This window comes from Lagenorhynchus albirostris, chromosome 12 (assembly GCF_949774975.1).
Source record: "Lagenorhynchus albirostris chromosome 12, mLagAlb1.1, whole genome shotgun sequence".
Lineage (NCBI taxonomy): Eukaryota > Metazoa > Chordata > Mammalia > Artiodactyla > Delphinidae > Lagenorhynchus > Lagenorhynchus albirostris.
Window position 1 is genome coordinate 14768062 of NC_083106.1, and position 18647 is coordinate 14786708.

General features: G+C 44.5%; 1 protein-coding gene across 8 annotated transcripts in view; it reads right to left on the reverse strand.

The window, feature by feature from the left end:
- Positions 1 to 451: 451 nt before the first annotated feature.
- Positions 452 to 18647, reverse strand: part of MTHFD1L (methylenetetrahydrofolate dehydrogenase (NADP+ dependent) 1 like) — a 196167-nt gene continuing 177971 nt past the window's right edge. For 7 of the 8 annotated variants that reach the window (XM_060168048.1, XM_060168051.1, XM_060168054.1 and 4 more), the window contains 2 exons: positions 8847 to 8967; positions 452 to 1552 (listed from right to left, as the gene is read on the reverse strand). In XM_060168048.1, the coding sequence (XP_060024031.1) occupies positions 8878 to 8967 (90 nt within the window). In that variant the 3' untranslated portion in view covers positions 452 to 1552; positions 8847 to 8877. Of the gene's footprint in view, positions 1553 to 3549; positions 3902 to 8846; positions 8968 to 18647 lie in introns of those variants that run through there. The other variant, XM_060168049.1, reaches the window with a different exon arrangement.

Sequence of the window (18647 nt, forward strand, 5' to 3'; positions counted from 1 at the left end):
AGAAAGGCTGCTCACTGGGCACATTATATAGAGAACGAATTGACTGTGAACCCTCATAATCTTGAAATAGATTTATATGTCGGAGATGCTAGTTCACTGTGTATTCGGACAGGCATACACGCAAATAAAAGGCAGGGACGGGGGTGGGGTGGGGTGGATGACAATGGGACTGTGACACTTCAGAAACATGAAGCAGGGCTTCCCTGGTGGCGCAGTGGCTGGGAGTCCGCCTGCTGATGCAGGGGACGCGGGTTCGTGCCCCGGTCCGGGAAGATCCCACATGCCGCGGAGCGGCTGGGCCCGTGAGCCATGGCCACTGAGCCTGCGTGTCCGCAGCCTGTGCTCCGCAACAGGAGAGGCCACAACAGTGAGAGGCCCGTGTGCCGCAAAAAACAAAGAACAAACAAACAAACAGAAACATGAAGCAAAATTATTCTCAGGACAGACAGTCTTTGCGTGGGGAGGCTTTTTACTTATTAAACAGCGTTTTGGAACAAATTAAACTGCACATAAAGATACATTATGGGCAGAGCGGCTAACAAGCGGGGTCACTGAGGGTGGAGTACAAGAACATGCAGGATCTGATGGCAAGGGCTTTTGCAGGATGTGCCTGGGGGACATTTAAGATATTTATGGTGACTACTTTACTGATACTGCTTAGAGGACAATCACTGCTTGTTTGTTCCTGAATCCTTGGTTTTGTCTTAACTTTTATGTAATTTTATATTATTGTAGGGAAGAAATGGAAACAAGAGAGGGTCAGGAACAAGTTAAGGGCTGGAAAAATGAAAAAACATTTGCCAAACACCCGACCTTTAAGGGTCACTTCTCTTGCCCTATGGGCCTGTGAGAGCTTAATGGCCATTGAGATTCATTCATCAGTGGAAGAAACTAGCATAAACCCATCAGTTTCTAGGTAAGTGATGTAAACTTCCCTGGCACTGAAAAGTAGTTCTGGATATAAAATGTATTTTGCTCCAAAGGATATTGCCACTTTCCAGCAGTCAGAAGATTTCACAACTGACCTGATGTTTCTCTGTCTGTTATTTTTTCCTTGTTATGTTTATAAAGCTCTCGTTGCATTCACAATTTTCCAGGAAATCAGTGTCAGGTAACAACCCCACCATGAAAAGCTACCTCTAGAGAGCAGTCAGCGAGTCTTATCTGGCACTGAAAGCTTGCTGGTTGGTTTTCTACATACATGTTTATTTTCAGTTCAAAGACAATATAGAAAACTCCATGGTGGAAAATGTTACCTTTTAGTTCACACTCTTTTAATCCCCCAGTCCCCATAAAATAAACATTCTAAAGTGTAAGCAGTGGGAAATAATGTAAACTCTGCGGAAACAGAAAATAAATTAGTTTCTTTCAGACTTGGTGGAGGTCCTTTTCCTGAACACTACACTCTGTTACAAACAGAATTCATCTTGAACGAAGAATAAATCTTTGGCCTATTTCACCATTTCCCCAGCATTGCGTAAGAGCATATTTCAAATTCACTTTCTTCTCCAACTGCAGCAAAAAGGCAAGGAGTAGTTTGTGTTTGTGGAGCCTGAAAAACAGGAAAAAAAAATATTTCGGTGGTTTAAGAACAGCTTTTTTCCCCTGGTGTCAAACTGTTCATATATTATAGCTCTAAAGCTGGAGACCACAAGAAAATATAAGAGCAGACAAGTGATGCTATTCACAAGACAAGGTTGGGATCATTGCTTGGAATCTTTTTACTTATGAGCAGTGGAGAATCCGATTCTGCACCACTTGGGACCGAGCCAGCATGGACACGGCAGGCAGCAGTGCTGAATTTCCTAAAAGATTTTGCTTGGGGACCGTGGCTGAAATTCCATGACTTCTAAATTTGGAATCTACAAGTTTCCAGGATCCTGTCAAGTGAGAACATCCAGGATTTTAGATTAGCAAGCCTGTTGCCTTGGATTTCAGTTTCTCTTTTATAGCAGGCACAGAGAGCAAGGTCTGAAAAATGCATTTAGGACAAGAATGGAAGTGAGTGAATCTGGAATTTCTTATTATTGTTAAAGCTTTGTTGTTTTCCCGCAAAGGGTACTAAGACTCTCTGTCACTGTGAATTCTGCAATCTCTTTAGAAAAAGAAGTGATCAAGCTACATTTTAAAAAGAAAAAAGCAAACAAAACACCTAAGTACCAAAAAAAAAAAAAAATCATCAGGAGAAATGTAAAATACAAGCGCTTGGCCTTTGATCTGAATTTATACAAGGAGGAATTTATCTCCTCGGCCAAGAGTTCAAACTCGGCTGGAATACAGCGAGCCAGCCTCCCACGGATGAGGGCAGGGTCTGGAGCCAGAAGGGATGCTTTATTCGCTTCAGAACAGAAGACGGTGACCAAGGCAGGGGACTAGGCGTTTCAAATACTCCCCTGATGTCTGGTTCAAATCAGGGAAGTAAACAGAAAACAGAAGCATCGCAAGCATAGTAAACATTAACAAAAAGAAAATATCTTTGATGTTAGGAAGGGAGGTCTGCCTGGTGCAGACCTTGCCCCTCCTCTCAGCGACGCGCCAGCCTCCTGTCGGTGGCTCTGGTGACCCTAGATACGAGGCACAGTGACTACGGGGGAGGGAAGGTGGGAGGGACGAGGCTGGGCTCGGTGGAAGACCCGTGGATTGACCACATGACCTCGGTATCAACAGTTTTTATAGTTAAAGAGGCTTAGAGTCTGTGGTTCCATATTTTCAGAAAACTCAAAGGGTTGGTAAAGGTATAGAAAGTCTGAATATAAATTTAAAAAAAAATCAGAAACACAATAGCGAAGGTGCAAATGAATCAGTTGTTTATTCAGTGGGGAAAATTTTTTTTTTTTTGCGGTACGCGGGCCTCTCACTGTTGTGGCCTCTCCCGTTGTGGGGCACAGGCTCCGGACGCGCAGGCTCAGTGGCCATGGCTCACGGGCCCAGCCGCTCCGCGGCATGTGGGATCTTCCCGGAGCGGGGCACGAACCCGCGTCTCCTGCATCGGCAGGCGGACTCTCAACCACTGCACCACCAGGGAAGCCCTGGAAAAATTTTTTTAAATTTGATTTAGTGTTAAATCTTTTGGAAGATAGAATATATAAGACATCCAATCATGGTATGTGAATAATAAGAAATTACAAAGTGCCCAAGGCAACGTGAGTGACCAGAGGCAGAGACTGGAGTGACGTGGCCACAAGTCAAGGGCTGCTGGCAGCAGCTAGAATCTGGAGAGGGCAAGGAAAGGAGTCTCCCCCGGAGCTTCTGGAGGGAGTGTGGCCTGCTGGCACCTTGATTTCAGCCTGCTAATACTGATTTCAGACTTCTAGCCTCTAGAACTGTGAAAGAATCAATTTCTGGTATTTTAAACCACCAAGTGATGTGTTATAGCAGCCATGGGGATAAAACACACACGCACACCCCCATAAGGGGAGTTCTCTCCTATTTATCACACTAAGACAATTTCATTGTATTTACCCTTATGTTAATTATTGGTAATGGCACTTGGTTCTTGGCTTCCCTGTGCTGACAACCATCTTGTTTTGGTTCCCACTGTTGAATAACAGAGGTTAAAGTTAAATACGCTACCAAAGTGACTTTATTATTTATTATAAATTTATTTATTTTATTTATTTATTTTTGGCTGCGTTGGGTGTTCATTGCTGCACGTGGGCTTTCTCCAGTTGCGGTGAGTGGGTGCTAGTCTCTTCATTGTGGTGCGTGGGCTTTTCATTGCGGTGGCTTCTCTTGTGGCAGAGCATGGGCTCTAGGCGTGTCGGCTTCAGTAGTTGTGGCTCGCGGGCTTCGTTACTCCGTGGCATGTGGGATCGTCCCGGACCAGGGCTCGAACCCGTGCCCCCTGCATTGGCAGGCGGATTCTTAACCACTGTGCCACCACGGAAGCCCCTGAAAGTGACTTTAAAGTAAAAACGAAGTCAACCTCAGTAGTATTTGTAAAGTTGATGGCGACATATTTTGACAATTTTTTTAAAACCTGAAAAGTGAATAATTTAGAATCATTTAGATCATGAATTTTTTTTTTTTGAGATTTGCTTTTGAATTGAGGAGAAGTGAGTCTATTTATTTCTCTTATTAGTGAAGCTGCGTGATAGTCACTGGGTGCTTATTAACCCGTTTGAATGTCTGATAAAAAATGGCTTCTGCAAAATGGAGAAAATTTCAAGTTCATAGCATCTGGTTAAAACTTTCACCTTACCTCGCAAGTTCTAATTTTTTCAAACCAACTGGTAGATTATAACTAATGACATAACTGAAGCTTTTCTCCAGGCTTTTCCAAAAGCGCATCCAAGCTTTTCTCATTGACCTATAATTTCTTATATATTAACCATGTGTAAATTTAGAGTTATTAGAAAATTCATATTTTTCCAGAGTTTGATGAAATATTATTTTTCTTGCTTTATTTAAAAAAAAGTATAAGATGATTAGATCCACTGCCTCCTGGGAAGTTTCTTTTAAAAGGGAATTAATTAAGAATTTCACAACCGTTAAGCCTCAAAACATTCCATTTTAGTTAGATAACGGAGATTTAATTATCACCATCTTTTAGAGATGTTAAAGATTCCATTTTAGATTTAATTATCACAATCGTTTATTTAAGTAGCTTGGGCTTCCAGCCTATTTTGATTCCTGCCTGGGAGTGGGAAAAGGGGGGCTCCCTCTGTCCCAAGGACAGCTTGGGGTGAGGAACTGAGGACTTTTTCTTGAAGCACAACGGTGATGAACAATTTTTGAGCTGCTTCTTGAAAAGACAGAGTTTCAAAATTAAAATCAGAGAGCCCTGGAGCTCCCCCAGGAAACCCTGAAACTCTGTGGTTTACAACCTGGGGATAAGAGGCTCTGTCCACAAGCAGTGTCTGGAGATTAATTTATAATTATTAAATATCACTGAAAATTTCGGCTCGAAAGGAAGTTTAGGGAAGAAATGAGCTGGTATTATACTCCTTTTTGCGTGTGCAATTCAAGAAAAACAATTATAGCAGGGCCAGAGTCAATTTGATTCCGTACTAACCACAACTTTGCACATCAGAACAAAGTAAGGGAGTGTCTGAATCCTTCAGGAAATCTGCCAGGCTTTCTTGAGTTCATTTGAATCCTGCCAAGGCCCAGAAATATGATGAAGCTTCAAAATGAGAAACCCAAAGGGGTGGGGGGGAATGAAACCTCCAAATCCAATCATCTTCAAACAAAAGACTGACCAGTAATGTCACAGGATCAGTTTCACTGGGACAAACAACTCATTTTAATTAGTTCTGTTTGGTAACATCCAAAAGAATGAATCATGCCCTTAGTCTAACAATAGCGAAAGCACGACAGGGAAGCTTTGGAAAAAAGCAGCAAGAGCTCAAATTCTGGTGACTCCCGGGCACCTCCCGCTCATACCGTTTCCTAGAGGGTGAGATAAGCAGGGGAGGTGAGGAAGTGGAAGGAAAGACAACAGCCCTCAACCGAGTGGCTTCTTCCACGTGCGACACGTCACGTCTGCAACACATTCTGCAAGGAGTAAGGAGGGTGATGCCCTGCAGCTGAGTCCAGAGAAAGAGCTGGAGCCTGACCACGATGTGAGCCAAGCAGCCCACCGGACATTTCCTCTCCTGATGCTCAAATGTGTCCGAGCTATCATCCAAGCTTTAACATTTGTATTTTGTGCATTTTTAATAGCCACAGACCTGTGACTGTTAGTACGAGTGGTCCCTGCCTGCCGTATGTGAGAGGCGACAGGAAGCAGGAAGAATGTCTGCGGGATCGTTATTCTGAAGGATACCCGAGAGGGAATGTTTGCTTTGTACAGTGATTTTCTCTTACAGCACTGGATGGTCTGCGATTATTCAAGCAGGGTCAAGTGATGGGTTTTGAAACACTGCCTACCAAGCCTAGAACAAGGTTTGGCAATTCATACAGAAGAAAGAACTCTGGATAATTGAGTGGGAAAATGACATTCAATGAGAGACTTAAGTAAGAGATAGCTCTAGTATAGTCTGACTGAAAAGAATTTTGACAAAGTCATAGCTTTTAATACTCAATTATCTTTTGTTATTAAAAAAAATCACCTGGTTATCCCCAAATTATGGGTCTGTTCAAAGAGCTGGTTATCATCTTCCAGAATGGGCCAAAGTTCATTTACCCCGTGAAAATCTTTGGGTTTGGGAAAGAAAGGATGGGGTGAGACCGAGAGTAAGCAGATCTGGGTTGAGTCTTGGCTTTTGTACTTATCAGCTGTGCAACTCAGGCAAGTTGTTGATGTCTCTGGGCCAGAGTTTCCGCAGTTCTGAAATTTGAGGCCAGCATGACATGTGACCGTGGATGGCAAAGCATTTCCTGCTACAGCTATGGAACGAGAGGCAGGGCTGAGTAGTGGAAAGGCAGTATTATTCCTCTGCTATCTGGTGGATCAGGGCCATCCCTCAGCTACCCCCTCTTGTGACCCCAGGGGACAGGACAACACCTGCCTGCAAGGGGTGCAGTGACTGCCCACGAGAGGTGCTTAGCACAGTGCCCGGCCCATTGGAGGGAATCCCCAAAGGTCTTGACCCCCAACCCCTGCTCAGTCTTTGTTTTTAATTCTCTCTCTTTTTTTTGGCTGCACCCCGCAACATGCAGGACCTTAGTTCCCCGACCAGGGATCGGACCCATGCCCCCTGCAGTGGCAGTGTGCAGTCTCAACCACTGGAGGTCCCCCTGCTCAGTCTTCGAACAAAGTCCAGAGGGATACTTGTCAGAGAACTTGAACACAAGGATTTAGATGTAGGTACTGGTGAAGCTAAGGACACGCCACCTGGCATTACCTGAGCCCCAACTGCAATAATTAAGGCATAAACGCATTTATATGACCTGTTTGGAGAGCAAATAAAAATGGACCAAAAGGCTGGAAAAATACTCATCTATCTGAGAGAGATGACAGAATTACACACAGTTGTTCTGGAGAAAAATGACAAGTGGCAGAAATGTAGCATAATGGGTTGACATGACAAGGGAAATGAGTCTGGACACGGGTCAACTCAAAGTTTAAGAGGAATGATATTGTGATTTTCCCAAGGCCTGGCTGGGAAACCCAAGACATTCAACACACACGCACATGCACAGTCATATCAAAAGACCAAAACAACTCTGTTATCAAAGGTCAAGTTTATGGGCTTCCCTGTTAAGTTAGTCTCCGTTAGTTCATTTTCTGGAGTTTTCTTTTTCAGACATGACAAAAGATTTGACATGTGATTGTGGTTAAAACTAAATACAGCTCCCACTCATCAGCAAAAAACGCATACAAACACCACCAAACACCACACACACAACCCAAACCGAACAATCCCACAACTTGTATTAATGTGTCTCTTACCTTCCTCATCATAGCCTAAGTCTTCAGTGTTCTAGTAACAAAGACTTGCAAAAAAAAAGAAAAAAAAATCTCCCCACGTTCACTACTGATAGTCAGACAAACAAATGCGGGAGTCCTGTGTGCTCGGCTCAGGGCGTAACTCAGGGACAACTGGAAAGGAGGGTCTTTAGGTCAAGCAAGGTCATCTGGAAGGCCCAGAATGTACTGGCAAGAGGGACGGGTGCTGGGCGAAGGAACCGGAACAGGAGGCAGTAGGGAGAAGGAATGGGGGTGTTTATGGGGAAGGAATGCGTCTTGAGAATATGGTGAGGAATTGTCTGATATATGGGATGGGGAAAAGCAGCTCCAATTCTCTGAGACTTCTGACTGGGAGTTTCCCAGGGAGGAGGGTTGCGGCGGGGGGCGGGGGGTCCTTTTTCTTCGTGACGGGAAGCTGGGACAGAAGCCAGCAGGTGTACCTGCGGCTGCAGGACCGAGGCACAGACGTGAATGAGACCAAAGGCCCCCCGCTGCGGGCCGCCTAAGCCAGCGCCAAGACAAGCCCGACCCTCTTACACTGCGCAGGCCCTGAATCATCAAGGGCTCTAATTTCTGCTGCCCTGTCCTTCCTGTGACTCACAGGACCCTTGGAGGTAGACGATCTGTCCCATCTCTAGGAATCTTTCCAGTGGTATGAGAGCCCAATCCCCCTGTTGTGCGACAGTGTTATGGGTTAGATTGTGTCCCCAAGAGGTTCGTTGAAGTCCTGACCCCTAGTACCTCTGAGAGTGACCTTAACTGGAAACAGGGTCTTTGCAGATATAATCAAGTTAAGAAGAGGTCAATAAGGTGGGCCGCAATGCAATGCAACTGGTGTCCTTTAAGGAAGACAGAGACACACAGGGAGACAGAGGAATGTCAAGGATCAATGGGCACCACCAGGAGTTAGGAAGAGGCCAGGAGGGATTCTGCCAGAATCTCAGAGAGTGCATAGCCCGGATGACACCTTGACTTTGGACTTCTGGCCTCCAGAACTGTGGGAGAACAAATGTCTGTCGTTTAAGCTGCCCAGTTGTGACACTGTTATGGCAGCCCCAGGAAATGATCATACTGGAGTCCTCTATCACATGATTCTAACTCTGTAGCAAGAGATACGTGGGATGAAGGTATAGTTGGTATAGTTAATGACAGAAGATACTAGTTTTAATTCTCGAAAAAGAATTTACAGGGCTCCTTTGTTATAGCAAGAGATGCCTTAAAACAAATCTATATTCAGAGACAGCGTGACTGACTTTCACTGGAATCGGGTCCAGGCACACCAAGGACCTGACCATCTCACTGCATATCCACACCCAGGAGTGACCCAGGGCATGGCTGTAACCTGGCAGGAATTCACAGTAACCAAGTGAGGAAATTACTTATCAGACCATTTCTGTAATAAACATCAGAAAAACCAAACAAAATAAAACTAAAAGAGATTTGAACTAGGGAAAAAAGAAAGAAAGAAAAAGTAAAAAGCACAATAGCCTACCTGAATTGAGTCCTGTGAAAATCCTGTTCACTTAGAACAAGCCTTTAACTTGCTCTGTTTCCGTATCAAGATCGATGTCATAGAAGCAGGGCCGAGTCGGCAGTCCTGGCATGGTGCTCATCTGGGGGAGAGAACAAAAGATTATATATTAGCCAGTGCTGCAAGGGGATCACGCTGGACACTGTACATCTAACGACATAAATTTACTATATAATTCAATTCAGTCTCATGTAACTTTGGGTTATATATACATGTATATTTTTAAATTCACCATCTGCTATTCCAATCTTTGTTTAAGGAAATGAAATCCCTCCACGGTCCCACAGCATACCATAGCTCCAAAACAGTGATTTTCAAACTCTTTTTACTAAGTCAAATCTTAATGCTGAAGCCCAGCAAAGATAAGCCCCTCTGGCTGAAGGGGACAGTGGGTGTGGAAGGAATGAATAATGAATAACCCCCAAGACACACTTCGGTAAAATCTTCAACTCTTGGAGCACAGTTTGAAAACTCCTGTTCTCCAGATAGCTGGCCTACTTTACTAGCAGTAACTGTCGTTTATTGAGAACTTACTATGTGCTAGGCACTGTGTAAATGCTTTTTTTTGCATCGTCCCCCAAACTCAATGAGGTGGATACTTTTATCGTTTCCATGTTACAAGGAAGGAAATGGAGGTTTAGAGGTGTTAAGTCATTTGCCCAAGGCCACACAGGTAATAAACAGCAAAATGGGAAATTGGACTCCACATTTGTAATCTCAAATTACTCATATAACCACCACCACCACTGCTGCCTCCACCACCGTTTGGGCACTCTATACTCAGAATTTTACATAGATAATAACTTGAGTTCCCCATCACCCTTAGAGGTAGGCACTCATTTTAGCCTCACTTTACTGATGAGGACAGAGGACATTTAGGCACAAAGGCATGGGCTCAAGGATACACAGCTGGTCAGTGGTGGAGACAGAATTAAAACCAGGCCTGTGCTTCTCACTGCTTTGCTGCACTGTGTCTAGATCGGTTTTGCAAAAAGCGCTTTGTCCACCTGCACCAGAGACCCCCGGTGACGAGCTGGGGAAGCTGGCCGGTTTCCCCTGGTGATGCTGACACACTAAACATGGGTCTAGAACCCGGAGTGTGAGGATTTTGGATGAGCTGCTCTTTATCAATTTTAGTATTCCCACTTCTTCTCACCAGCCTGGAAGTTCTCAACACCAAAGGAACCCAGATAAGGCCTCTGTCACAGACCTCCGGTCTCTCACTCTCAAGGTCCTTTTTTGTCGGGACAGGATTTCTCTGACGCCCACTCTTCCCCCCGACGATGCTGACAGACTCTCGCTACTCAGACTGGGGTCTGTGGACCAGGGGCATCGGTATCACCCAGGAGCTTGTGGGAAACTCAGGATCTCAGGGCCCACCTGCGGGCCACTGAATCAGAATCTGCAATTTCAGCATATCTCCGGGAGATCTGTGTGCACGTCTCCATCTGAGAAGCCCCGGCTTAATCAATACGGCCTAGGATGCCTCCCCCCACTCCCTTTAGGCCCGGGAAAGGGAGATCCTGGGGAAGGGGGTGAGGTGCTGGGGAGGAAGGAGAGAAGAAAGCCCTTTCACCCCTGACCAAGCGCTGCTACTTCTTCCCGGCCCGAGCTCAGGTCGAGGAGGAAACCCGTGCACCTGCGGCCTCATAACCACCTGGGCTATGAGAGTGTGAGTGAGGTGGGTCCACGTGGCCAGACACATAAACACTGTGGTATACGGTGGCCAGCTCCTGTCTTGCTGATTGCACAGGATCGCCCTTTAGTATATTATGGGCTAAAAAGGCTTCTGAGGCCTGCCTGGAATACAGGCACCACTGATAGCAGGTCTTCAGGATTTTCTGTGCTCTGGGTTTCGAGCAATGAACTACAAATAAAGTTCTGGTGCACAACCTGCTTGTAGGTGGGGATTTCCTGTACTTTAAAACTTTAGGTATGTGGATGGCTACTTCTCCTCCTGAGGTTTCTGTTCCTAGCAGGGGGGTAACATTTTTCTCTGGTTACTACAGTCGCTGCTCCTAGGAGACCCCAGAAAGAAACCCACGCTTAATGTTTTAGCCCTGAAACATCAAACACAAAGGACATCGGTGGGAACTGTTCATATTTTTTCCAGTTTCCTGGGCTACAAAACTCATACCAGTTACTCTACAACAATTTTCCTACCTAACCGCGTTCTGACATGAGCATTTTAAGATGCCTTTATAATCTGTGTGGGGATATGGATTTGGAAAAAGCAACCAGCGTTTTATAGTTTAAGGAACGAGTGACCGCATTCAGCCACAGTGAAGCTGCTCCGTCTCTAATTTAAAATAAGTCTCTAGGTCGAAGGTATTGGGTGAGGATGCTACCCAGACTTGACTGCTGCTGCTTCTGAGGCTGCAACACTATTCACTCCAGGGCAGAATTCAGTATGAGGCAGATCATATCTAAATCCACATGAGGTGAGAAAACCCAGGAAGAAGCCCGAAGGCAGTGCATGGGGGTTCATCTGAGCAAAGTTATAATGGAAGTTTCTATTGTGGATAACACAATTGCACTGCCTGCTTGTTTACAAGCTTTTTTAACAGACATGAAAATTCAGCTTTCCACCATTCACTTTTAGCTGGTGCAAGACCAAGACCGACAAAGGCAGTGGGATTTGCACGCTTCCTGGAGCTGAACCACAGGCTGCAGTGACTCAGCGCGTGCATCTTTGGGTCATTCTGATACTGTCACAAAACTGGGAGCTTTTCTAAGTAGCCAAAATATTAAATGCCAGGAAGTATGAAATGTCTTTCCTCTATTTTCAACTTACTTCTCTCAAATGGGAGAAAAATGAGATCAGTCAGAAGACTCCCATGTTCCTTTCCAATGATGCAATCGTCACTTTCAAGAATCAAGAACCCCTACTTATTCGGGATGAGCAACAACTGACCAGGAACCATGTGGAGTGTGCAGAGCTGGGGGACTCCCAGCCCTGGAGACAAAGCCACCTCCAGTCCATCTATGTTTAAAATAAAAGTCCTGCTGAGCAGACACAGTATGGAATTATGTTAACCAGACCTTACACATTCGCATCAGATTCTCTCCCAATAAAAAACACTCTGTTACCAAAGGATTGGAGCCCCCAGACATGAGTCAGCAGAGCACTGCAGGAAAGAAGAATTCGGACAGCCCTTGGCAGTTGACCTCTGGGCCCACGCCTGGGGTCAGTGGTGATCTCTGTTGCCTTATTTGTGTGCCCTTGAAGAAGGCCCCCTGCTTAAAATAATGAGGGGCCACTAAATCGTACTTACTTGTCATGCTGCCTTAATGGATTCTTTTACAAAGGCTGAAAAGCATGGGCTTTTGCCCTTCATGCGCCTAATTTTACCTACAATGAATCTTCCAAATCTTTGATTTCGGGTTAAGTTTATTTTGGAGAAATGACGAGTTACAGGAATAGCCTTTATAAGCATTCATTAACACCAGCAAAGAGAAAATAGTCATACACCTAAAACTTGTCATTCAGAAGTAAGGGTAAAACACTCTTAGAATGAGTAGAAAAATTACCTAAAAATCTGTTTCATAAAGTGATAGTATCATACTTACCACTTAACCAAAATATCGTTGTAGTTAATTTTGTTGTGTTTGTGAAATAATTTCTTTTCTGACTTCTCCCTAAATCTACTGCTTTTTCCTACTGGATAAATCATTCAGATTTGTTGTAATTCAGAAAAGAAATAAGCATTTGAACTCACTATTCCTTCAGTTCATGATCTAAAAGGGAATCCCTTCTATACATTTCTTTCCTCCACCAATATGGCCGAACACCCATCATCTTGTTCCAAAAATTTAAGAACAACCAAAAAAGGGACTTCCCTGGTGGTCCAGTGGTAAAGAATCCCCCTTCCAATGCAGGGGATGTAGGTTCGATCCCTGGTCAGGGAACTAAGATCCCATATGCTGCGGGGCAACTACGCCCGTGTGCCACACTACAGAGCCCACGAGCCTTGGGGCCTGCGTGCCGCAACTAGAGAGAGAAAACCCGCACACCACAACTAGAGAGAAGCCCGAGCGCTGCAAGGAAGAGCCCATGCACCGCAATGAAAGATCCCGCATGCCTCAACGAAGATAACTGCATACCGCAACTAAGACCCAACACAGCCAAAAAAAAACAAAAACAAAAAAAACCACCAAAGAGACTACAATGGTTAACTACACGATGATGTAATTTAAAAAGATTCTTTTTGATGAAATAATAACTCAAACATTTAAACTCTTGAGCAAAAGTATTTTCTGAATTATAAGTACAGTGCCTCGGGAAGCCCAAGGACTGGATTTTTTGTCTCTTCCCTTCTCCCTCTTCTTTGGACACGAGGGACAGAACTGTTTACATCTAATGGTCATTTAGATAATTAAACTAAGATGATGCAAGAGGAAAAATGGCCGGTATAAACATCAAGCAAAAGGAAAGAAGAGAGGTATTAAAAATCATGATAGGGCTTCCCTGGTGGCGCACTGGTTGAGAGTCCTCCTGCCGATGCAAGGGACACGGGTTCGTGCCCCGGTCCGGGAGGATCCCACATGCGGCGGAGCGGCTGTGCCCGTGAGCCATGGCCGCTGAGCCTGCGCGTCCGGAGCCTGTGCTCCGCAACGGGAGAGGCCGCAACAGTGAGAGGCCCGCGTACCGCAAAAAAAAAAAAAAAAAAAAAAAATCATGATAATGAAAACAGTGCTGCTACCACTGGGATTCCACTTGCTTGACTTAGTGGTGACGGAGGCTCTGGGATTTCTTTCTGGGTTAGGTAACATTCACCTGCACGGCCCGTGACTGCCAGGGATGCTCTGGGCGCTTGGGGGCGTGTCCTATCAGAGTGCCTGTTATCTTTCCTGGTGGCCAGCGACTGCCTGTTCCTGTGTGAAAGGGCAGTGAGGCTTTATTCAACCCACAGTCCTTTGCTGAGCACTCACTATGGGGATACCAAGGTGACCAGGACCTGGTTCCTGCTTCCAAAGGGACAGACCATTAAGCAGATCATTCGAGTCGAGTCACTTTTTACTTTTCAGTTAAAAGAAAATCTTTTTCCTTCTTTGCTTTTCATATAAAAAGAATGAACATAATAAATTCTTAACGTCTGACTTTTGAAGATGGAAGTCAAGTTCAATCACTGTAAAGATGACTCTATCGTGCTCACATCTTGGAGCAGTATCACGGAGCTCTGACTATTCCAATTTATTTCAATGGCGCTGAATAAAAGACTGAGCAAGTACGGTTATTTCTCTCTTCTTTTGTAAAGCAAACTATAACTCTTAGTGGTAAGAAGCCTGTTCCAAACTAACTTTTCCATTAGTTAGAAAAAACTTACTTTCAACAAAAAACACTTTCAAAAAGAAAATACTTTCAACTGAGAAGGAATAAATAATAGAACTAAAAAGCCAAGTCTTGCTCTCCTAACACTGTTTCCTGGAGGTGACCCCTGTAAACAGTGTCTTGTGCAAACTCCCAAGAAATGTTCTATTCTTATATAAGCCATGTGACTATATAACATGTATTTATGTAGTTACGTACAGAAACTGGAAAATTCCACATGTACAATTCTGAAATCTGATTCTCAGGGAGAGTAAAACTTAAAAGAGGCAACTGGGGTAATTTCTAAACAAAGGAATGTGGCTGGAGTGGGGAGACCCAGGAAGAGTTGTTGCCAACACATTCTACAGTTGACCCTTGAACCACGTGGGGTTAGGGGCACTGATACCCAGCAGGGTTGAAAATCCAAGGATAATTTTTAGTTGGCCCTTGGTAGCCGAGGTTCTTCCCTATCCGCAGATTCAACCAGTGCAGGCCATAGATTGTTGAGACTGATACACTACTGTCATATTTAGATTGAAAAAAATCTGTATAGAAGTGGACCCGCCCTGTTCTAACCCCTGTTCTTCAAGGATCAACTGTAAAGTCAATGCGCCCTGCCTTTTGGAAAATGAGAGATTAGGGAGAGTTCTTTAGAAGAAAAGAAAAATAAATGCGAGCAGGGCGTCTGACCTACTGGATATTGACAAAGGAAACGAAGAAGTTCAGCACGTTTCATGCATCTCAAATATTACAACGGACTAAGAGCTTTCAGTTCAAAGACCACTCGGCATTTGAGTGCATCTTTCCCCCACCAAATAATTTATTTTTCTTTTTTTGTTCTGATTTTAAGGACGGTATCCTTAGTCAGCTTTCAACTATGCTTGCCAGGAAAGCCCCATGCTGGCTTGCTCAGTAAGACGCTGTCCTTCCTGTTTCCGTGCCTGGAAGACCAGAGGTGGCATAATGCAGCCCCAGGGCTTCTCTCTATTGTCCTCTTGGTGTTGGCTTCATCCCCAGGCTTTCTTCTCTGTGTGGGCAGCTCCAGGCCACATCATAGCCACACCCTGTGATATCCAGTGCGAGAAAGAACGTCCTCTTCAGCGACTCATTTTTTCCCCCCGATTCCTCTCTTTTATTTACCAATTTTCAAAACAATAGTTTGGTACCCAGTGGTAGTACCTCTGGGACTCTGCTAAGTGCTTTCCATGCTCTGTATCTCATTTAATTCCAACAATTCCACAAGGTGCATGTCATTACAGTTTCATTATCCCCGATTTGCAGATTAGGAAAACAAGACGAGGAAAAGCATAATAACACAAATCACACGGCTAACAGCTGGTTGAGCTGGAATTCAAAAGCAGACAGTGTGACCCCAAAGTCCTAGCTCTAACCACTGAACCCTACTGCCACTGCCTCCCTTACATCATGGCATTTAGTGTCGCTGCCCCTCAGTGGCAACACGTGTGCTGCAACTGCACAAAGAAATGTTATGAGCTGCCTTTGCAATGGGAATACACGTCCTATCAAACTACTGAGATTTCGGCTACAATATTTGTGTAAATAAATTTATATGAATTGTAAAGAAAATTCATTTACTTTACAATTTTAGTCTTGATTCCTTTTAAACTTTAATATTTATGCAAGAAAATGTTACACAGCTTACACCCGGGGTGGTATCTTCCAAATTACATCTTAGTCACACTAGTCAGCAGCGAGTAAAATACCTTATGACTGTTAAACATTGCTACTGTTTACCAACCAATTGGTTCCTCTCTCACTTACTTTGTTCTTATTCATTCATCATATGCTTTGATCTTATCCATTGCCAAAATGATAGATAAAGGTCATATCTACACAGGTGTTACACTGTTCACATCTCATTCTTCCATTTCCATTGGGGGGCGGTGGAGATTCTTCCCCATCTCTCCTCATTTCACCATAAGGACCACAGCTGAGGCTGCCAACAGCCCTGTGAGACAGGTGAGGTGGGAGAGGTCTGCGTAGCCCCACTGAGAGGTGTGGAAGTGGCCTCAGGACAGTTGTGTGACTTTCCCTGGACCAGTTAGGAATGGGAACGTCGAGCACAAAGGCTGGAAGAGGTAACTGAAGTCAGACGGGCAGCAGTAACCCAGGTGGCTCTGAGGGGTGAGGGGAAGGGCCCCGTTCCTGTACTGCCAGTGGACCTGGGTAAGTTACATCACTGAGTCTTGTTTCTGTACCTGGAAATACACTATGAATATAAACAGATCTATGTTATAGGCTCTATTTCAAAATTAAAATGGGATAAAGAAAGGACCCTAGTTTAGTGTGTAATACACAATGGATACAATTGTTATTTTATTATAGGAGGTACAACTATAATTGTCTCTATGAAGTACAGTGCTGTTATTATGATAGACACAGAAAAAGGAGACTTGAAAACAAATCTGAACTGTGAATAATTACATGTTTCTTTTATAAGAAAAAAGGGTTCATTACTTTTGAGATTTCCCCTAATTTTTCCTGCTCTATAAACAATTTAAAAGAGCCCCTTTCTGTTGTTTCTACTAATGACAATCAAATCTGACGCTACACCCAATAACCAAGACCTAAGTATCAAGCAATCAGGGGCCTCTGACTGATGACAAGTGTTATTTTAAGAGAGAAACCTTCAGAAGTGTGATGAGCTAAAAACAAGTATGATTTTAAACTGAGTTCAGTCTTTAGGAAGAGGGGATTACTCTTTCTGTGTAGGCCAGAGAAGATGCTGTGAAGAGAAGCACAAATTCAATTCTTTACACACTGCTCCTCTCTGCTTGAACTTTTGCAGTGTTTCCTCTCCAGCCTTTCGATGGACAGGTGGCATGCCAGGAGAACCCTGCCAGCCTTGGCAAAACAAACCAATTTTATAACGTTTCATTGTTTGGAAACTCAATATCAAGCAATCAAATTCTGGTTTCTGAGAAGCTCATCTTCTGAAAATGAACTGTGATGTTCTGGGCGTGCGTTTTATCCCAAGGTCCTATTAGCAATTAAGTCATTATTCTGTAACTCCTGGAAGAAGAGAGAAGATGAAGGGGAAGGGAAGAGAAGGAGGTGGGCGGGGCGGGGTGGGGGGTGTCACGAAAACTGCCTTTACTTAGCTGAGCTGGTCCTTTTCTCCACAGAGGAGCTTGTTACAGAAGACACAGCTGCCCATGTAATCTAGCATTTCCCTTTTCTTCCCCCCGCCCCTCCTCCAACCCCGGCAAAGCTCCTCCCCAGAGATAATAAGCTGCTGCAGCAGCAGGAAAACAGAACAAGACAGAGGGAAATTGTATCCATTATTTTAATGTCCCCTTTATGGCTCTCTTGGGACAGAGGCAAAGGAGTGGTCTGGGGGAGCCTGGATGGGGAGGGGAGGAGTTATCTCATCTAATGTTTACTAACCGGACACTTGGCCGGCCAAGGTTTGACCAGGAAACTGAATTAGGAAAGAATTCACGACCACCCTGCCACCTAATTTAACTATTTTAAATACTAGAGGCCTATATGGTTCTGCCATCTCTCTCTTCTTTTTTAAAATTTTTTTCCTTTAGGTGGTTCAGACCAGATCCCAGCTGAACGCTCAGGACCTCAGACTGGGTCTATATACAGTATGTTATGGACTGAACTGTGTCCCCCCCCGCTCCCCCCGCCAAATCTATATGTTCAAGCCCCAACCTCCAACATGAGGTCATAAGGGTGGGACCTTTATCCAGTAGGGCTGGTGTCCCTCTAAGAGGAACAGCCCAGAGATGCACGGGCACAGAAGAAAGGCCTCAGGAGAAACCAACCCTGATGACACCCTGGTCTTGGTCTTCGGGTCTCCAGAACTTGGAGAAAATAAACCTGCTGTTTGAGCAGTCCAGTCCACGGTACATTACTATGGCAGGCCTAGCAAATGAACACGTCGTACTTATGTGGGTATTTCCTTCCCTCTACAAACTTCCATGAATATCCACAGAACATGTTTTCCCCACTTTACCTTTCTCCAATTCCTGGACGGAAAGAGTCCTAACTGGGCTATGTGCAAAGGCTTCTCTAAACAGAACGCCTTTTCTCACTGCAAGGGCAGACGATAATTAAAGGACTTGGCGGGTAGAGATCCTGCCTGGGAGGTGAGCACCCCGCTGTCCCTCCCGCGTTTTCCCCTTCTTCACCCGGCTTCCCCAACACGGCAGGGATGCTGCAGCTGTCAGACCTGCTTCCTCTGGATTAATGCAGTGGGAGAAAAAGAAAACTGTGGACCAAGTATCTTGAAATCACTCATAAATCATGTCCCTTGCTCTCTTTCTGTTTCTCACAAACACACAGCGTGTGTTAAAAGTAAGGAGAAACATCAAGAGAGCAACATGATGGATTTCTATTTTGTAAATCTAATTTTTATCAAAGTAAATCATGTACGTGGCTTAAAAGGTCACATTGTCCCTCAAGGCATACTATAAAAAATG